Consider the following 14,034-nt stretch of genomic DNA (forward strand, 5'->3'; position numbering starts at 1 on the left):
ATTACAAATTTGTCCCTGCCTGGTATACTTTATTTACTTTGTTGGGTAAATAACAAATAAGACTGTCCATAATAAAGAAAAATCTAGATCTTAGAAATACAGACAGCCATGTGTCTGCAAATGTCGTCTTCTTTCTATTCGTGTTTGTTTTATTTTCATGTTGGTTATGTTACATCCACTTAACATTGGCTCTGTTTCCACATTGAATCAAGACGCGTTTTCAGTAGTCAAACATTTTATTAATTTTTTTTTTTAATAATAATAAAAGATTATTTCAAACTTTTTAAAGTATAATTGATAGTATATAATAAACCACTGAAATAAAGAAACGATGAGGTTTTTTTTATTTATTTGCTTGACAACACCTTTACTGTGAGTATCCGACATCAACAAAGACATTAATGCCTATAAGTAAAAGCTGATAACACTGTAGACAAAGCAATTAATGATAATATTGACCTTTTTCTTATTCATTTTCTCCACGTGTGTACTCGTCAACATCTCCGGCGTGACCGCAGCCATTTTTGTTTGAAAGGACTGTGTCGTCTTCTTCTAACGATTATTGGCAGATGGCAAACCAGTTTAAGAGTAAAATACCGCCACCTACTGAGCTGGAGTGTGGAGATGCTGTTGCTACGTATTTGTAAGGTTTCCGTGTCCTGGGGCGCTAAGAGGTTTTTGTATGGCTAATTTCACCTAGCGCTTAGTTTTCGGTTTAGCGCAAGCTCATATCATTCTCTTTCATATGCTGTGCAGAGTGCATGCATGACAATGCGTAACAGTCTAATTCTTCAGAACCCCTCTGATATAAAATATATATTTTTAAAGTCCCCAGATATTTTAAAGTAATATTTCAATAGTTTAACAACACACTCGCATGTTTGTGGTTTTCTGATGTCAGTTAATGGTCAGGACATGCAGGCAAACAAATAATAAAATATTTATTAATATATTAATTTATTCATGTAGGCCTATATTGGAGTATAGAGCTGAACAACCCCAATCATTAATTTTCCTCTTGATGAGTGACATATGGTGACAAATCTCACTTCAACAAAATTATAAATTGTGTGTGCACTAATTCATGCTGGCATTTCATCGGAGAAATGGTATGTGCCTCTAGAAGCTTGCGTTCTGCATGGTGAACGTTGCTTAATTGTTCATCCCAAAGAGACACAAAATCACTTTCACTGACTTTTAAACTAAATGTTCCCTCCTGGTGGAATGACCTGCCCAACTCAATCCCAGCAGCTTCAAGAAACGCCTAAGAACACATCTCTTCCATCTTTATTTGACCCTAACTTACTAACTCTAGTAATCTCTATTCTAATTCTATTCTTAAAAAAATTGCCCCTTTTAGACTTGCACTCTATTAATTTATTAAAACTAGCATCTCTATTCTTTTTATATTCTATCTATTCCTTTTCTTTTTATTTATTATACAATTAACAAAAGCAAAAAAGCCTCTAACACTAGCTTGCTCTATTCTTTTTCTATTCTATCTGTTTTCTTTTTATATATTATATAATTTTAAAAATCCTTGCTTCCACGATTGCTTCCATTGTCCTCATTTGTAAGTCGCTTTGGATAAAAGCATCTGCTAAATGACTAAATGTAAATGTATCATTGCATAGTGTTTCTGCTGTCTGTCAGCGCTGTTTCATCTGGCTTTAAACTAGTTTAACCCTCAAGCATCCTTCGTATAGCAGCCCTTAATTTGTCCTTTGTGGACAAATTTGGGTACAAAGGTCTCAGCTGTGATCCCACTTTTTCTTTTTAAATAAATGTCATATCACTGTCTTCGATAAAATAACACAGTTTTTTTTGTGATTTTTTAATGTTTTTTTTACTTATTTACCTCTAAATGTACCATATTGTAATGTAAAATATGATTATTTTTATGTTATATTTAATATTTCTTATACTTCAGTAAAAAAATCATTCCAGTAAGTTCAGACAGCCAAAACCTAAAATTTTGGTGAGTTTGATGACATCTGGTGACATATTATGGTATATAAATATCAAAATATCAAAAATATCAATAGCCACGTACTCAATGGCTGCATATAGGCTAAAATCTATAAACCATTGTTGTAATGAACTTAACCTCTTAAGTTTTAGATTTTATCACAAGTTAAAAGTGTAGAATTAAAAATCTTCGGATCTTTGGATGAGACGTTAAACTGAGGTCCTGACTCTCTGTGGTCATTAAAAATCCCAGGATGTCCTTCGAAAAAGAGTAGGGGTGTAACCCCGGCATCCTGGCCAAATTTGCTCATTGGCCTCTGACCATCATGGCCTCCTAATCATTCCCATATCTGCTGATTGACTTCATCACTCTGTCTCCTCTCCACCAAAAAGCTGGTGTGTGGTGGGCGTTCTGGCGCAATATGGCTGCCGTCGCATCATCCAGGTGGATACTGCACATTGGTGGTGGTTGAGGAGATTCCCCCCTTCTATGTAAAGCGCTTTGAGTACCAAGAAAAGCGCTATATAAATGTAACAAATTATTATTATTATAAAAAAAACAAAACAAAAAACATTTGATTTTGAAAGATACCAAAATATGCTTTCAGACAAATCTGACCATGCTATAAGGAAAAGACAAAATAGGAGACAAAGTAATCATTTATTTCTAACAAAAAACATCAAATTTCAATAACTCAAAAAAGTAAAATGGAAGCAAATGTTGCCAAACAGGTAAGAACAAACAATAAACCTAACAAGTAGCATGTTCCAGACTTTTTTTCATTTTTTTTTTTTTTCATTTTCATCAACAAATCTTGCAGCATTTTAGTATTTACCATTCATTTCCTATGGGTGCCTATTTTTGTCCATGAAGGACAAATTATTTTATTTTTTCTTTGTTCGAGTCAATTTTTTTTGTGTGTTTGTGCCAAACTTAGGAAAAGTAGCCAAGTCTCGTACCGCTCAGATTAAGGAAACTATTAAAAAATAAAAATAAATACGATTTTGCCCAAATTTGTCCCGAAGGATGCTTTTGAGGGTTAAGTCACTGAGCCATTTGTGTTGTTAGTTGAATTCAAGTGCTTCACACTGGATCTCACAGCGCTGCACCACAAATATTTCTTTTTATTTAGTATATTAAAACAACTTTGCGTACTGCATTAGGCTAAATGAAACTCACGGCACTTACATATTATTGCTCTCCTGTTTATTTTGATCGCTTCTATGTTCTATGCTAATTTGTAAGTCACTTTGGATAAAAATGTCTACTAAATGTAAATGTAAAGTAAATGTAAATAACCATGTATTTGACAGAAATTCCAAAATCATCAGCAAGCTATATCTAGCGCGGTGAATGTTTATGGTTATCTGTCACGGATCACTTGAAGGAAGTATAGAATATCCAAGTGCAGTTTTAATATCCCAAAAAACAAAGATCCAAAAACAGAGCAACAGGCAGAAATCAAAAGACGAAAGTAATCCAACACAGGGGTAACAGAAAACAGTACTGAAGAACATGGTACAGTGCCTTGCAAAAGTATTCATTACGTTAAACTGCTTTAAATTACTTTTTCCCCCCCACATCAATCTACACTCCGTACACCATAATAGTAAAGCAAAAAACAAACAAAAAAAAAAAAAACAGGTTTTTAACATCTTTGCAAATGTATAAAAAAATATATATATAAAAAAAAACTTAAATGATTCCATTGCATAAGTTATTAGAGGTTTTGTACGTTTGCCCACTGACAAAGAAATTATCAGTCTATAATTTTAATAGTAGGTTTATTTGAAAAGTGAGAGACATAATAACAACAAAAAAATCCATAAAAACTCATTTAAAAAAAAGTTATAAATTGATTTGCATTTTAATGAGTGAAATAAGTATTTGACCCCTTTGCAAAACATGACTTAGTACTTTGTGTGGAATGGACCAGCGAGGCTCTGACCAAACAGGAAACCCGGCATACGGCCAGGGTGGGGCTGGAGCAATGGACCAGTCAGGCTCCGGTTGAACAGGAACCCTGGCGGGCGACCAGGGCAGAGCCAGGAGCTTTCCAGACAGCAAGGGCGGAGCTGACAAAGCACATGAACCCCCTAGCGACTCAGCAGGACTGCTATGAAGAGCACAGAGAGGTTAGTAACAGCTTTGATGGCCACAATAGGACAGGCAAACAGCTCAGCAATGGTCTCCTTGACAGTAACAGGGTAGGCAGACAGTTCAGGAATGGTCTCCTTGACCATAACAAGGCACTGAATGAATTCAGAGGTAGTCTTTGTGATAATAGGCAGGGCTAAGAGTTCATGATTGGGGTTCTAGGGCCGAGACTGGCCGAGACATGACAGAGGATTCACTGATGGTCTCCATGACTTCGTCAGGATAGATAAAAGGGGTTCATAAGTGGATACCCCTGTCTTGAGAGGAGCTGAATTGAACACCCCTGCCACCTCTAGAGGTTCTGCAGTGGATACCGCCACATCGGGACTCCTGGACTGGAGTTGACTATGGATTGAACTCATAAACTTGAGTGGGCTCTGGAGCGGACTCGTAGACTGGAGCGAACTCTGGAATAAACTCGTAGACTTGAGTAGGCTCTGGAGTGGACTCTGATGTCTCCCGGACTGGAGCAAGTTCATGAGTGGATTCTGAGGCAGCCCATACACACAGAACAGCCATGAGGTGAAAGGCAAAGATGGCCTTCTTGATCATGGCAGCAGCAGTGAAATCGGGCGACTCTGTAGCGACCTCTGAGAGCCGGGTCCTCCAGGACCACCGGACTTGAGACCACAGGAGTCGGGTCCTCCAGGACCACAAAACTTGGGAGTCAGGTCCTCCAGGACCACCAGACTTGAGACCACATGAGTCGGGTCCTCCAGGACCACAAGACTTGGGACCACAGCAGTTGGGTCCTCCAGGACCAACGGATTTGGGACCACAAGAGTCAGGTCCTCCAGGACCACCGTACTTGGGACTTTGCTGCCCTCCTCTTTCTCGACCTCCGTTTCGGTGTGGAAATCAATGGAGGGTACTGTACTTGACTTGATAAGGGAGGTGGGGATGGAATAGTTCCTGCAGGTAGACTCTGGCGGTTGTGTCTCACCTTCCCCTCTTGATGAAGCTGCAAATACTGGGAGAAGTTCCAGAAGTCCAATGACTTCTCCAGCTCCATCTCCCATTGCAAAAGGGGTTCATCCAGTGAGAGGTTGAAGATGTCCTTAATGTCCAATGTTACAATCCAGCCTCTCTGCACTTATCCAAAAGTTCTGGGTGCAAAGGCCCGCACCTCCACTCCCTGCTGGCGAAGTGCATCCAGACTTTGGAGACAGACTTGTCTCTCAGGGAGCTGAAACCTGTCCTTCATGATGCTGGATTAGTTGTGGCTTCAGTATTCTGTCACCGATCACTTGGAGAAAAGATAGAAGATCCAAGTATAATTTTAATATCCCAAAAAAACAAAGATCCAAAAACAGAGCAAGAGGCAGAAAACAAATGACAAACGTAATCCAACACAGCGGTAACAGAAAACAATACTGAAGCAAACAAGTGCTAACAGAACATATATAGGGAAACTAATAAGACTAAAAACACACAGCTGGAAACAATGAGAATGTATAATCAAAGCAAAGGGTGATGGGAAATGAAGTCCAAAACAAGCAAACTATGATCCAGAAGCAGTGCCCTCTGGTGGCTGTCATGGGCACTCCAGCAGATGGCTGTGAGAGTTATCAACCAATTGAATATTACATTTTATTATTTTTTATTTATTTTGTCCCCTTACATCTCCTTTATATATATAATAAATAATGTATACACAAAATAAGTAAATAGAATAGAAAAAGAATAGGGAATACTGGCCGCTGGTACATCCTAACAAGCATAGTTAGGAGTTTATTGAAGAAAAACTTTTAGTTAATGGTCTATTAGTTGTAGAACATAGTCATGCAGCATAAGGCATTAATATGTGCTGTATAAACACTAATGAGAATGAGCTTTATTGCCAGGTATGTTTACACATTCGAGGAATTTGTTATAGTGATAGAAGCTCCACAGTGCAACAAAATGACAGCGACAGGACAGGACACAGACAATAAAAAGAGTAATATACAAATATACAAAATAGACAATGTACAAAATAGCAAAAACACAATATATAATATAGACAATTATGTATTCATAGATATGATATGTGCAAATTTGAAATGTAAATAAGTATGTGTGTTAAATAAATAATGTATAATAGTGTTGTGTGTTCCACGTTTATTGTCAAGTGTTCATGAGATGGATTGCCTGAGGGAAGAAACTGTACCTGTGCTGGTCGTTCTGGTGCTCAGAGCTCTGTAGCGTCGACCAGACGGTAACAGTTCAAAGAGCGAGTGTGCTGGATGTGAGGGGTCCAGAGTGATTTTGCCAGCCCTTTTGCTCACTCTGGATAAGTACAGTTCTTGGAGAGTGGGGAGGGTTGTACCAATGATTCGCTCAGCAGTCCGGACTACCCTCTGTAGTCTTCTGAGGTCAGATTTGGTAGCTGAGCTGAACCAGACAGTTATTGACGTGCAGAGGACAGATTCAATGATGGCAGAGTAGAACTGTTTCAGCAGCTCCTGTGACAGGTTGAACTTCCTCAGCTGGTGAAGGAAGTACAACCTCTGCTGGGCCTTTTTGACAATGGACTCAATGTGATTAACCCACTTCAGGTCCTGAGAAATTGTGGTGCCCAGGAATCTGAATGACTCCACTGCAGTCACAGTGCTGTTCATGATGGTGAGTGGGGGGAGAGCAGGGGGGCTTCTCCTGAAGTCCACAATCATCTCCACAGTTTTGAGCATGTTAAGCTCCAGGTTGTTAAGACTGCACCAGACAGCCAGCTCCTGAATGAGGCCGATGACTGTGGTGTCATCTGCAAACTTCAGGAGCTTGACAGAGGGGGCTTTAGATGTGCAGTCATACGTGTAGAGGGAGAAGAGCAGTGGGAAGAGGACGCAACCCTGGGGGGCACCAGTGCTGATCGTATGGGTGTTGGATGAGAATTTTCAAAACTTTAGCTGCTGCCTGTCTGTCAGGAAGCTGTTGATCCACTGACAGACAGAGGTGGGGACGGATAGCTGAGTTAATTTGGGCTGGAGGAGTGATGGGATGATGGTGTTAAAAGCGGAGCTTTTAAGTCTACAAACAGGATCCTCACATAAGTCCCTGGTCTGTCTAAGTGTTGCAGGATGTAGTGCTGTCCCACGTTGACTGCATCATCCACAGACCTGTTTGCTCTGTAGGCAAACTGCAGGGGGTCCAGTAAGGGTCCAGTGATGTCCTTCAGATAAGCCAAAACCAATTCAAATGATTTCATGGCCACAGATGTTAGAGCCACAGGTCTATAGTCATTAAGTCCAGTAATTTGAGGCTTCTATGGGATGGGGATGATGGTGGAGTGTTTGAAGCATGAGGGGACTTCGCACAGCTCCAGTGATCTGTTGAAGATCTGTGTGAAGATGGGGGCCAGCAAAACCTGCGCTGACTAATAAATAGCCAATAAATAGCCATATTAGTGATATGCATGCTAATAAGTAACTACTTAAAAGTATATATGTACCTTAATATGAAGTGTTACCAGAAACTCATAGGGCAAAAAAAAAAAAACTTCTTTCCTCCTTTACAAACACCCATTATTACATATCAAAGCAGTTTTATTTTGTACAGCCTGACTATTTTTCCTACAAAAACAAATTTCTCTGAAATGATGCTGGGTCTTACATGACTACAGGAACAAGGAAGGAGGAAGAGCTTATATGCAAACAAATGCCAAACAAAGTAACTGCATGACATGGCTTTTTTAAATGGACCAAGAGAAAGCTACTGATAAAGTGGAGTTTTATCGTATAAAGCATATAACAGAGGGCAAGAATAAAAGAGGGAAAGAAACACAACAGTCGCCTTAAATGTATTTAAATTTGTCAATCATCTACAATTTATTATTATCTAAATTTGTAAAAAAAAACAAAAACCCCAAAAACATGAAAGTCAACTTACATAATATGAATGGATAATGACAGTTATGTCTCAAAAAATACATTATTGTCAGTTACAAAATGTTGTGACAAATATGCATTTTGCACTCAACTTTGGAAAACAGTAAGAGACAAGGACAAACATTATTTAAACATTTTTGTTATGAACGTTCTTTTACATAATAATATAAATTCTGACAGTAAATAAAAACTGGCTTCTGACAAGATGTCGTAAAACACAGAAGCAAAGGTTAGATATGGTGTAAACTGAGTAAAAGGCCATTGTTGAATATGAAGCTGTATTATTTACTTATATAAAAAGCTTACATTTCAATCTAAAATATAGGATAGGCTTTATTGTATACTTTTCCTGTGGTAGTTGTATATAAAACATTACAGTATATTTGAATATTCAATGCACAGATTGTAATTCATTGGTAATTCAGTTGTTTGTTGGGCTGCAAGACACCAATGGAAAAATTCCAGGGGTTTCAATAAAAAAATAAATAAATAAAAAATTCTCAGATATGTAATATATCGATAACCAGTGTGTACAATACATTCTAAATACGGCATAAATACATTCACCCAATACTGTAAAGAATTTCCCCCAACTGACTGACTTTGATGCAATACTCTATAAGGCACAATGCAGTATATTAAAATGCAGTTATTGCTATAGTCTTTTAAAAGACACTGTTAGCCAAAAACTGACAGTACTTCATAATGGAATGAATAGACATCAATTTAAAAGTAATTTTCACAAAATTCACCAAGAATACATGGCCATGTATATTGGGGTTACATTTCACACAAAAATTAAAGAAGAAAATAGGATTTTATAAGAAGAAAATTATGCCTTTTTCCAACACATTTCCACAGAATTCTCATTGCCATAATGCATACAATTTGAAAATGACTTCTCTAATGAGAGTTTACAAACACACACACACACACACACGCACACACACACATACAAAGTGTTTTTGTGGAAAACAAAAGTCACAATGGAAAAAATATTAATTGTCCTAAAAATAGTTTTCAAGCAAAATATAATTTTGTATTTTTTTCCTCTTTAGCTGAAATGAGACATTGTTTTATGAGATTCACTTAGATAATTATGGCAAACATGAGAAAACATTACTGCATGTACTAAAACGTCTGAAAGACAAAAAATCTAAGTGACAGTGCTATAAAAGCTTGGAATGTGATCAGAACTCTTCCTCTTCAGAACTCAGATGACTCTGTTTCTTACGAACATTCCAGTGTAAACATTGGGCCAGGCTCTCGAACCAGTCGTTCATGGGATCACGGAAACAGATGGAAGGAACAGGGAAACATGACGTCGTGATGGTAATACTATAAATTTAAAACAGAGAGGATTATCATTTAAAAAAAACAAGAATTTTCAAAATGTGAACTCAATTTAAACAACAAGTGTATTACATGACAAAGTTTATCAGTCAGTAAGTATTTATTTTAAATGATGTTAAAATGGTTTCTGATTGGCCGTGATCTGTAACTGATTTAGCTGTATTTGCCATTATTTGTAATAATCCAGTGAGATTTTTGTTTGCACAAGGAGTCTGACAACAGCCAGTGCTCCACACAGAGATCTGATCTGATCATCATCCAGTCTGTCTGGAATGACATGAAGAAACAGAACAAACTGACACAGACTATATCCAGAAGAACTGTGGAGAACAACGTCTCCAAGATGCTTCAAGAAACCTATCTGCAAAGCTACAGTAATGTTAAAAGTGTAAAAATGCTGTGAAATGAGGATGTTGTTAAAAATAATGTCATAAATAGATTTTCTTTATCAATTAACTTCTATTAACTAAATTAAATCAACATTTGGTGTGATAATCCTTTGCCTTTAAAGCAGCTTTTGCCCTCGGTGCACTTGCACATAGTTTTTCAGGTAGATTTGCAAGTAAGTTTCTTAAAGAATCTTGGAGACGTTGCCACAGTTCTTCTGGAATTAGTCTGTCTCAGTTTCTTCATGTCATTCCAGACAGACTGGATGATGATGAGATCAGATTTCTGTGTGGAGCACTGGCTGTTGTCAGACAAAAATCTCACTGGATTACAATTCTTGGCAAAATGAATGTTTGGAAATGTAAACTGATATTTCCTACTGACACATTTCAGGAAAAGATAGAAATAACTGACTTAAAACCATTTTTTAGCTGCTGAAAATACTAGTGTTCTAATAATTTTGGCCACCACTGTATGTCACATCTGATGTGGGTAGACAATTTGTTTGGTGCTAGAATCTTGGTTAGGACATGGTGATAGAGTGGAAAATATATTTTTCTTAAACAATATGCCTTGTCTAGGATACTTTCAGCAATGTGCATTTACTTGAGAAGTAAAAATTACATAGGTTTTAAAACTTGTTTTACATGAATTCAGTAAAGTTCTTCATTTTGTTACATTCATTCTTAAAACAAGAAACAAAAATAGTAAGAACAATAAACTTAATTCAATATATGTGACCCTGGACCACAAAACCAGTCTTAAGTCGCTGGGGTATATTTGTAGCAACAGCCAAAAATACATTGTATGGGTCAAAATTATCAATTTTTCTTTTGTGCCAAAAATCATTAGGATATTAAGCAAAGATCATGTTCCATGAAGATATTTTATAAATTTCTTACCGTAAATGTATAAAAACATTTTTGATTAGTAATATGCATTGCTAATAACTTAATTTGGACAACTTTAAAGGCGATTTTCTCAATATTTTGATTTTTTTTTGCACCCTCAGATTACAGATTTTCAAATCGTTGTCTCTCGGCCAAATATTGTCAGATCCTAACAAACCATACATAAATGGAAAGCTTATTTATTCAGCTTTCATATGGTGTATAAATCTCAATTTCAAAAAATATGATGTCATTATTTATTGACTATATGATGTCACATTGCTTAGATAATCAAAACGGCATGCCTAGTGAGACTGATTTGGTTTAATGGGGATTAAAAAAATGAAATGAGTAAAAGGTGTAAAAATTTAATTAATGAACTTAATGTTTGGAACTAAGCACAAAGGTTAATGAGAGGGCACACACAGTAAAGAGGTGTTAAAACTACAAGCGGAGATAAGACTGAGGCAGATTAAGAAAGGGAGAAAAAGACAACAGTGTAGGAGACAGCAGAAAGACATCCGGCAAAGTGGACATGAGTCACAAAGATTAATACAGTACTCCTACAACAGCAAGATTGGATTAATGAGATGGAAGTGGAATTCCCCAAAATGAAGTACAATAAGACTGAGGAGTAAAACACTCTTTAGATGCTGCCTGCATTAAAGGGCACCTATTATGCCTCTTTTTACGAGATGTAATATAAGTCTTAGGTTCCTCAGAATGTGTCTGAGAAGTTTCAGCTCAAAATAACCCACAGATCATTCATTATATAATTTTGAAAATGCCTATTTTGAGTGGAAGCAGAAACAGGCTGTTTATGTGCATGTATCTTTAACTGCAAATGTGCTGCTGCTCCCCGCCCCCTTTTCCAGAATAGGCATGTGCCTTACAGCTCGTACCTCAGATACTCTGTCAAAAGTATCATCATGTCTTTTGTGCTGAAATCATGCATTTTAAAGCCATATCAGTCACATCATAGCCATATCATATTTTAAACTTCTGATTTACGGTTTTCTGAGCGCACACATCCAAAGCACATGAACAGAAAGCAAGATGTGAGTACTAAACTAAGTTCCCTTTCATGTCTTATTGTGCTTGAACTGTCAAAAACATTTAGTACAAGGTTATACCAAAAACACATATAACTTGCATTTTGTCTGTGAAGATAAACAGCTGGGAAAGAAATTGCATGTTTACATTAGATCTGTGACAGTAGTGTAATATACAGTACCTATACTGCTGTCCATGCTGATAATATGACCCAAACAATAAAATAAAAAGATGATCACTCACTGCTCTGGACTGAATAACTTCTATAGCTCTAACAAGAAGACATTTCTTTTTTGAATGCTGCTTTTAAAAGCTCTAGCATGAAGATAAACATGGTGGATTGCATGCGGCTCACTTAGTGCCAGGTCTCTGTTAATACAGCAGTGTCCATCAACAGTTGTGGGTGGGGCTTACAAAATGTGATATCACATTTTACAGATTCTGCAAATGGCTTGTTCTAAGACACTGCTTATGATTTATGGGGATTCAAAAAAGAAGCGGGTGGATTTTTATCATTATAGGATGGCTGTGTGCACACACTGCCAACACACATTTATATTAATAGTGAATTCTGCATAATAGGTGCCCTTTAAGTGTGAAGGACACCTGATACCCTATCGAAGAACGCTTAAAGGTCCCATGACATGCTGCTTTTTGGATGCTTTTATATAGGCCTAAGTGATCCATAGTACTGTATCTAAAGTCTCTTTCCCGAAATTCAGCCTTTGTGCAGAATTTCAGTCACTACGAGCCAGTCCCACAATGAGTTTTCCTTAGGAGATGCCATTTCTGTGTCTGTAGCTTTAAATGCTAATGAGGAGGAGAGAGGCGAGGCAAGGTGGAGGGTGGGTGTGTGGCCTTAACCAGCTTGCGCTACCATGCGCTAATGTTGACAGTGGATGTATCGCAATGGCTTGTAGACACACAGTCGTTCAAGCTTTTCAGTTTGACTTAGAATCTGATCCGGACGGAGAAGCACAGCATGAAGAATTTGCAACTCAGTGGCTACAGCAGGACGTCTCCGAATGGTTAGTTTAAAATATAGTGTCTGGATACGGTACTTTAGTTGGTTTGTTTATGTATGCTGTTACAAATATTATCATGTAGCTAATGCTAGCCTAAGTTGTTGGCTTTTCATGTTGCTCTGATTTGCTATCGTGTACATCCAAACACTGAGCAATTGCCGTGCTTCGCTCGTTTGCAAGACATAATGTCTCGAGGAAAAAAAAATATTGCGTTAGCCTCGCACGGTAGTAGCTCATTTTCTCATGGGCGGGCAAAGCACAGAAAGGGGAGGTAACCTTTCCCCGTATGACGACATAAAGGGAAGATTCCAGATTGGGCCATCTGAGCTTTAATTTTCTCAAAGGTGAAGCAGGATACCCAGGGCTCGGTTTACACCTATTGCCATTTTTAGCCACTGGTGGACCATAGGCAGGCTAGGGGAACTCATATTAATGTTAAAAAACCTCATAAAGTGAAATTTTCATGCCATGGGACCTTTAACAACTTTAACAACATTACTGCTTTTTAGGGTTTGATTATAGAGCTCTTAACTTAGATGATTTGAAAATGTATTTTTGCATTAACTGTTTTGTATTGTTACCAATACAATTTTTTATTGTTACGATTGCCTCGTGTGAGACTTAAAAGGCCCTATGCCTATTAATAGAATGACCACAAGGGAATCATCTATGTTATTGCTGAAGAATTTTTACCTGCAGGCAGGTGAGTACTTCATGATTTAGGCTAGATTTGACCATTCCTACCCAAACTGAATGAATAATCATAGGGTTAAAGGTGTAAGATAATAGGACACACCGAGAAACAAATCCCACCCTACATTTCTTGTCAGCATATTTGAACAAATCTGCTGAATGCTTACAAAAATTTATGTTGACATGTTCATGCTGAAGTCACTTACCTGTCCCCACAGGCAATTTCCTGCCGTCTCCTGCCGTCAAGAGACACCCAGGCCGTGTTTCTGGCATCACGGGACAGCATAATCTAAAATCATAAAAGGATTCAGTAAATGTCCTTATGCAGTCAAAGCCAAAGAGCAGCAGGTGTTGTGGATTCACCTTGAGCTCAACCCCAGCAGGCACTACGATGGGTCTGAAAGAGAGGGAGTGTGGACAGATGGGTGTGATCATGATGGCTGGAACATTTGGATGGATCATAGAGGCACCTGCTGCTACTGCGTATGCAGTACTTCCTGTGGGAGTGGACACTATCACACCTGGCAAAGAGAGCAAGAAAAAAATATATATTTTAAATACTTTTATAATTTAGAGAAGCACATCACTGAACATTATTGGACAAAATGCTTTTCTTGAATTTCATCATCAGCATTTTGTCTTTT

At 37.7% G+C, this 14,034-nt stretch overlaps 2 protein-coding genes across 2 annotated transcripts in view; both read right to left on the reverse strand.

The window, feature by feature from the left end:
• Nucleotides 1-612, reverse strand: part of wdr46 (WD repeat domain 46) — a 28,967-nt gene extending 28,355 nt beyond the window's left edge. The window contains exon 1 of the mRNA XM_058785296.1: nucleotides 460-612. Coding sequence (XP_058641279.1) covers nucleotides 460-522 — 63 coding nt within the window. The 5' untranslated portion in view covers nucleotides 523-612. The remainder of the gene's footprint in view (nucleotides 1-459) is intronic.
• A 7,333-nt stretch (nucleotides 613-7,945) lies between these two features.
• Nucleotides 7,946-14,034, reverse strand: part of nadka (NAD kinase a) — a 61,139-nt gene continuing 55,050 nt past the window's right edge. The window contains exons 10-12 of the mRNA XM_058785297.1: nucleotides 13,754-13,911; nucleotides 13,597-13,679; nucleotides 7,946-9,327 (exon numbers count right to left, since the gene is read on the reverse strand). Of these exons, the coding sequence (XP_058641280.1) occupies nucleotides 9,180-9,327; nucleotides 13,597-13,679; nucleotides 13,754-13,911 (389 nt within the window). The 3' untranslated portion in view covers nucleotides 7,946-9,179. The remainder of the gene's footprint in view (nucleotides 9,328-13,596; nucleotides 13,680-13,753; nucleotides 13,912-14,034) is intronic.

The sequence above is a fragment of the Onychostoma macrolepis genome, chromosome 08, assembly GCF_012432095.1.
Source record: "Onychostoma macrolepis isolate SWU-2019 chromosome 08, ASM1243209v1, whole genome shotgun sequence".
Classification (NCBI taxonomy): domain Eukaryota; kingdom Metazoa; phylum Chordata; class Actinopteri; order Cypriniformes; family Cyprinidae; genus Onychostoma; species Onychostoma macrolepis.